A 7,596-nucleotide genomic window follows, 5' to 3' on the forward strand; every position below is an offset into this window, starting at 1 on the left:
TCCGTTTTGGATACTAGTTCATTATTGCATGTTCCTATGAATAATAATATGAATTTTCGTTTATATATTATATGTCAGGTAGTTATACTACCTTCTAGGTTTAGTACTCTGTTACCCGAGCACACACTTTTCGTGACAGTGTGTTTTAAAAGTTCACGGCGTCTCTAACTAGTACTTTGGTAGTACTTTGGCCGTTAGGGGCGTATGGATCGATCCTAGTTTAGTTATATGTTACACGTCACATGTTATATGTTACAAGTTATATGTTATATGTTATATGTTTCTGGCTCTGGGTGTTTCTGTTATAGTTCCGATATGTTTTAATATGTTTATATATACATTTGATATGTTCCGGTCGTGTATCGGATTATGGTAAGCATTTGTTTCTGATTTGGTGCTGGTTCCGAGTTTATATTCGAATCGGTTTTTTGGTGTCAACTTAGTTCAGTTTCAGTTCAGTATGCATATTTTCTTTACGTGTGTCCGTTTTTACAAGTACTATTGTTCTATCGGTTACTGAGCAATTTTTGGCTCATCCGTATTTTCTTGTTTTGTTTTTCTTATTTTGTTTTCAGGTAATCCGGGACTCGAGGAAATTAGTGATGAGAGAGAATAATGAAGTTCAAGCTTTTAAAAGTTAATTCATTTTGGTTTAATAATGTGACTTAGGTTGATTTGATATCTATAATAGTGACACGTCAGCCCGTTCCTGGTTGGGGTGTTACAAATTATTATTTTTTTTACAAAATTAAATTAAACCACCTAATATGTATTGTTATTTAATACCATGCATTTATTGTAATCTAATATGAAATATATCATTTTCTTCAAGTATAAAATTAACATTTCATTGTATAATTCTTTCATTTTAGTAAACAAAGATATCATAAACATGTCTTACATAGAGTTTTGTTTTGTAGTTTTAATCGTACTCATAATTATTGGTAAGCTACACATTACTTATTGCTTATTGCTCGTTCATGTTTTGCTTCTAACTTTTTACACAGGAGTAACAATTTTGTTGAAATATTACTTATTTTTATTTTCTTTGTACTCGTCTAACCAAATTAGGAAGTACGATGATGACGGGAGAAGCATGTGAAGAACATTGGAATCTTAATCCATGTTTTCCTTCCACGTGTTTACGTCAATGCCGAGAAAGAAGAGGGGTGATGTCGGGCAAGTGTGTGTTTGGAAATTTTTGTTCATGTGTTTGGATATGTTAATAGCCATGAATTTTAATAAAAATAAAATAATTATATGTTATCTTTAGTACTTAAAAATGTCGCCTGAAAAGATGTTATGATAACACCCATCCCGCAAGGATGACATGTCACTATCATTGCATTCAAAACATAAGACATAATTCCATACGTTAAACAATAAGAGTACAATGCCGATGTAGATATCGTAGTATAATAAAAAAACAAGTTGATTATTGGGTCTTAATCACATGTAACCTGTATTGGCAAGTAAGACAATCTCCACACGAAATCATTGAAAAAGTGCTACTATAGTTAATAATTGTTGAGTTTATTATGATGGGCAGGCGACGCCAAGCGGCTCTGAAAGTTATGTGATTATTAAACACGTTGGAAAACGAGTAACTTAGGTTTGTAAAACAATTATGAGAAAGATGACCAATGTCCATGTTTCGGGTTGTGAAGCAGACTAAATAAGCTAATAGACTATTAGACTTGCACGAAGGCACGCCAATACGGTGAAATAAAACTCATTTGGCTCAAAGATTTAACCAGTGAACATCATCTACTCGTCTAATCCCAACATTCACCCTGGTGTCTCTACAAATAAATAGTGGAAACAATGATCGAACTCACTACATGTAACACCAAGTCTCTTCACCCGTCACTCTACCGCCAGCTCGTTGGCTTGTATCATTATCTATTAAATTTTTTTTTTTTATTTTAAATTCATCTCCAATGTAAACTGCACACGCGTTACACTCTCATAGTTTCCCCAGCACAACTGCCAACATTTCTATAATAATAATAATAATAATAATAATAATAATAATAATAATAATAATAAATAATATTCTGACCGCCGGCCACCGCAAACCACCACAACGCCACCAACAAAAACAAAATGTTAATCACCACAGCCACAACCTCAACCTCAACCCTATTACTCTGTTCCAAAAAACCCATCTTTCATCACTCTCTCAACTTTCATCATATTCGTCCTACAAACCTCCATCTGTTTAACCCTATTATCAGGTTCAATATATCAATTCAACTTGATTTTATTAATATACAGATAAATTGAGAAATGGGTTTGATATAATTTGCCAATTGCAGGGGTAATTTGGGAATGAAGCAGCATAAATTGAATCGAGGGTTTGGTCCTGTGTGTTACTCTGCTCCTGTAACCACAACTAATCTTCAATGGATCTGCACAGTTTCTTCTGCGTATGTTGTTATTATTATTATTATTATTATTATGATTTACCAATTATGAAGTGGATGATGATGGCATTGTATTAGATCAGCATAACCAAGTAACACGATTTACTGGTTGTTCAAAAAGCTCGTGGCTTGCTTGTTAAAAGCTAAAATAAAACTAGTTAAAAAAACTTGTTTTGAAAGTTGAAACAACCTGAGTTGAGTTGGCTCATTTTTGTAACCGAGCCAAACTCGTCCCAAGCTCGGTTCGGGCCATGGCTCGATCTTAGGCTCGTTTAACTTCAAAATCAAGCTTGAGCCTAACTGAGCTGCCTTGTTTATTTTCGAGCTTGTGCTCGAACCCACCCTGGCTCGACTCGATAATATTTTACTAATACAGAAGAGCATTACACTAGTTTTAAATTGGTCATGTAGTTTATATATATTTCATGAATTGTTAAGTTGGACCGGGATATTTTTTTTAAAAGATTATTATCTTATGGATTTAGTGAATTGAGAATTTAATATGTTGGACCAAGTTGGGACTGCACAGATGTACAGGTTAGAGATTATACTTGTTTATAAGTGCAATTTAAATGTAAATTTTTTTTCTAAAACTTTAGGCTTCATATTAATTTTGAATATCAAGATCTAAGCATATGTCATTAATTGAAAATCCGTCTGTGCGATTTCTATTTTGCTTGCAGAAAACTGATTCCTTTTAAAAGTTGACATTTATTTGACTTATATGACCAAATAGTCATGAAAATGGTTTATGTATTTGGCTATTTATTGGAACCGAACCGAGGCAAACCTTTTGGATTTGTCAAGTTAAGGATCTCAAACAAAAGTTGGACAAAAACGTTGGCGATTGGTATCATGTGTTGTTTCCAAACATTCTATATTCCATCTCTATTTATATTTGAGTTTTGGAAATGATCATGGTGTAATAGTGAACTAGAGGTGTCAAAATGGTCCAAATGGACACATGGTTGAATGGGTTCGGGTCAATATGGGTAAATTTTGAGGAACTATTAAAACACGTAGGATCAACCTCAATAATCTTCTATTACCACAAATTCTGATTTTTTCTTTAGTAGATTACATCATATTCTCTTCAACTTTTACAAACCGGTTACATTAAAGTACACACAGTATACGTAACTAAAGTTTGTATGCTTTTTCTCATAAAGTCATCTTGCATATCGAAGACGAACCTATTAGTGTTAGAAGAATGGTAGTATAGTACCCTCACCTAATGATAAAACCGAAGCTACTTATCTTTGTTTTTCCCGAGTTATATAGTTGATCTTGTCTATCAATATATCATACTACAAGTTGAATCAATTTATTTACAGGGTTTTAATGTTTGCAAAAGGCACCGCGATTCAAAAAACATTCCTTGTTCCTTTCCTTGCTCTACAAGCACCTGCAAGCCTTGTGTCATGGATCAAGTAAGCTCGTAAAATATCTCATTATGCTTCCTTTTTTTCGTGTTTATTGGAATGAACATAGTCAAACTTTTCAGTTTATTTATTTATTTATTTTTATTATTATTATTATTATTATTATTATTATTATTATTATTTTAACTTGTGCAAATGATTCAGGGGTGAATATGGAATCTGGACAGCATTCTTGGCACTTCTAGTTCGCCTTTTCTTCTACATACCTGGTAAGTAACACTGCAAATACGTATCCTCAGATTGCCTACATATAAAAGCTAGAAGCTTTTATACAGTTAAAAGGATGTTATATTATCATTTCTGGAACAAAATTGACTACATTGCCACTTATTTTTACAACTGTTCTTTCTAGAAATCACCACCTTGTTGAAACTATTGCTGTCTGTCACAACCGCTCCCATAATAATTCCTTGACAACACGTAATAGGAGTGGCAAAGTGAGCGGGTTGGGTGATGGGTCAAAAGTCAAAACATGTAATTTATCACTTATCAGTACAAATCAAAAAAGACTGAGTCGGGTTGGACTGACCCACTAACACTTCCTTTTTATTAAAGATTTTATAATAGTCAGGGCCATCCCCAAGAATCGTTAAATTTTTTGGGCCGAAGGCGAGAAAAAAATTGGGCCTTTAATAAAAAAATAAAAATAAATTATTGGGCTTAAACAATTATGTGTTTAAATGGGCTTAATTAAGTTGAGTAATTAGGTTTAAACATTAAGAATACATATTTAAAAATATATATGTATATATATATATGAAAAGAAAATAATTCGGGCCTATCGGGGTGACTGGCCTAGGGCCGTCAACGACTCAAAACACCCAGCCCTCCTTTAAAGCTAGCCTTGATAATAGTTAATACGATAAATATAATAAAAAACTAAAGTAACTTCCGTTAATAAAGTGATTTAGAAGGTTTAATGCATTTGAGTACGTATTATATAACTTTCAACCCATTTGACCAACCGGAGATAAAATATGACCAAAATTGACATTTTGTATTATGAATGGGCTGAAAGTGCCACATCGGCACCTCTAATACGTAAATATCTTTAACAAGTCCAGACCTTTTGAGCAATCCCAACTAGGCGACCGTACTCTAATTATATTATTGTTTTAATATTCTGACTTTCTTCTTGTAGGCGAATTGGAATTGCCATTTATAGCATTGCTAATGGTAATACTGTTACCTCACCAAATTGCAAACTTAAGGTAATTAAAGAACAATTACCACCAACACTTTTTCGTTCATGCCATATCGCCTTTCAGTATATATTTCTAACAAGAACATTGTTTGTCACAGAGGAAGACAAGAAGGAATTGTTCTCTCTTTAGTTATTGCAGCATTTCTCGCTTTCCAGCATTTCACGCGGATTGGCAGTTTAAGAAGGGCATTCGACCAAGGTTCAGTCATTGCCACTTTAGCCATACTTTGTGTTGCCATAGTGCCGTGCGTGCTTTTAATCTGAATAGTTTGTTGTGACCGTTTGTAAACATAAATTGTGAACCCGTATAGTAAATGTTACTTTCGCTAATAAAATTTGTAGGATAAGATTTTTTTCACATGAATAAAAATGACGACTTGACGTTTAGTTTGGATTAGGGGTGTGAATTGTGTTAGGTTGATAGGTTTCGTAACAATTTAAACTTTAAACAATCAGTTATGGTAAAACTTTTTGTAATAGAAATTACTTTTAGAATAAGTGAATGTAAATGATAGAAGAACAAACACTTAACTGATAAAATAAAGAAGCTTGGAAGTCAAAACTTGATGAAATCAATAATTTTCATCTCTAACATCTGAATATAAACTTTTTAAAAACCCTTAAATGGGTTGGTAGATTAATCCGCTTATTAAACGAATCATGTTCAAGCGGACCATTTATTAAACAAGATGTGTTCATGTTGACGTGCTTAATAAAATGGGTTGTGTTAACCTATAACTTGTATCTTGCATTGTGATGTGTGAAAATATAACTTATAATTAATTAAATAAAACACACAATGACAAGTGTACCGGTTGTGTGCCGTGTCATATGAGAAAACGACGAGGCCGAAGGAAGACGAAACTCGAAAGGGACATCAAATCAAGTTACTTAAATTGACCCATTGGCCCTCCAACTTTATTCCAATATCAAATCAACTATTTATACAATCAACCCTTTTTGTTTAGTTACGATTTTATTTAACCCTTTAACTTTAAAATTCAAAACTAACTTAACTTACAAAGATAACACAACTACCCGACCAACCTGTATAAAACTAGTTACTTTAAGTTCATTTGGGTTCCACATTTGACTCACCCCACACACATTGCTTGTGATGTGTTCTTGAATGCGAAATTGGTGGTATATATGTTTATTTAACCTGTAATTGTAACTTTTGGTTTTTATTGTAGAAATGTATGGATTCTTATACAGCACGCATATGTCTTCCTTTAGCATTATTTTTCATATTATTATATTTTGAACTACTAAGGCTCCGAAAATGGAGGTGGAGGCAGGTTCAGCTACTAAGGCTCCGAAAATGCTTAAGGGTACCGATTTCGTGGCTTGGAATGATCGTTTTGAACAATATGTTAAATATCAAGATGCTAAGATGTGGGTGTGCATTCAAGATGGATACATTCCACCAACGGCTTTGTTTGAGGGTCGTGAACAAATTAAGAAATACAATAAGATGGAAGAGGAAGAAAAGAAGATGTATGAAGCAGAAAGCAAAGCTCATGCTGCGATAGCAATGGCTCTTCCGCAAGAGATTCTTCACACATTCAGGAAATACAAAACCGCCAGAGAGCTATGGGAAGCGCTTGAAAACCGATATGAAGGTAACGTGGGGATACGTGCATCCAAGATTAAGCTTCTCAAAACCCAATTCTCGGTGTTCAAGTATCTGAAGAATGAGTCACTTGATGATATTATTACAAGGTATTACCACTTGATGACCGAACTCAGAAACTATTTAATTGACTATAAAGAAGAAGAGATCGTAGAAAAACTTCTTGATGCTCTCCCACCGAAATGGGAAATGTACACTGTCCTGATGAGAGAAGATAAAGAGTTTGCAAATATCGACTTGGAAACAACAATCAATAAACTACGAACTTTTGAACTTAACATGGTTCGAAAAGAGACACCAACTGATCAGGTTCAGGATCCGGGAACGTATGGTGCGAAAGTTACTTCGAGTTCAAGTTCAAAGTCAGAATCATCTGCTTAATACTCAAAGGGAGACTCAAGCTCTAACTCAACTCATGATGGTCATGTAACTCTCAACATGGATGGTGATGTGTGTTTCGTGGCTGGTGGAACAAATACTTCTAAACCTCAAGCAACAACTGGTAGTTTTTCCTCAAATGTTCCGAACAACAACTACTCTCAGATGCCCATGAGTGTTAAGTCTGCTGAACAGCAGTTTGCTCTCTATGCATCTTTCATTGCTTCTTACGAAAATTACATCAAAGGTAAAATTGTCGACCCTGCTACTTTAGAAGAAGATTATGATCAGATCTATAATAACCCAAACTTTTGTATTAGATAACAAACGAATAACCATAATTTTAATATAAATATTGTTTTAAACTGTAAATGGTATAATTAATAATAATAATAATAACATCAACGGATGAGTGTTTTGAATAAAATATGAAATTTAAGAATTTGAGTTTGAGCAAGTTTACAACTTGTAACATTCCAGCGAAAACTTGAGCAACAAACAACTAACTTATTT

General features: G+C 33.7%; 1 protein-coding gene across 1 annotated transcript; it reads left to right on the top strand.

Moving 5' to 3' along the window:
• Positions 1–2,048: 2,048 nt before the first annotated feature.
• Positions 2,049–5,669, top strand: LOC143550464 (cold-regulated 413 inner membrane protein 1, chloroplastic-like). Its single transcript, XM_077041101.1, has 6 exons — positions 2,049–2,237; positions 2,319–2,429; positions 3,761–3,856; positions 4,013–4,077; positions 5,010–5,079; positions 5,171–5,669. Exons 1-6 carry the CDS (start codon positions 2,107–2,109, stop codon positions 5,334–5,336), a joined length of 639 nt encoding a protein of 212 aa, XP_076897216.1. The 5' UTR covers positions 2,049–2,106; the 3' UTR covers positions 5,337–5,669.
• Positions 5,670–7,596: the final 1,927 nt, after the last annotated feature.

This window comes from Bidens hawaiensis, unplaced genomic scaffold (assembly GCF_021521415.1).
Source record: "Bidens hawaiensis isolate Kalapana, Puna unplaced genomic scaffold, B.hawaiensis_p1.1 tig00016042_1, whole genome shotgun sequence".
Taxonomy (NCBI): domain Eukaryota; kingdom Viridiplantae; phylum Streptophyta; class Magnoliopsida; order Asterales; family Asteraceae; genus Bidens; species Bidens hawaiensis.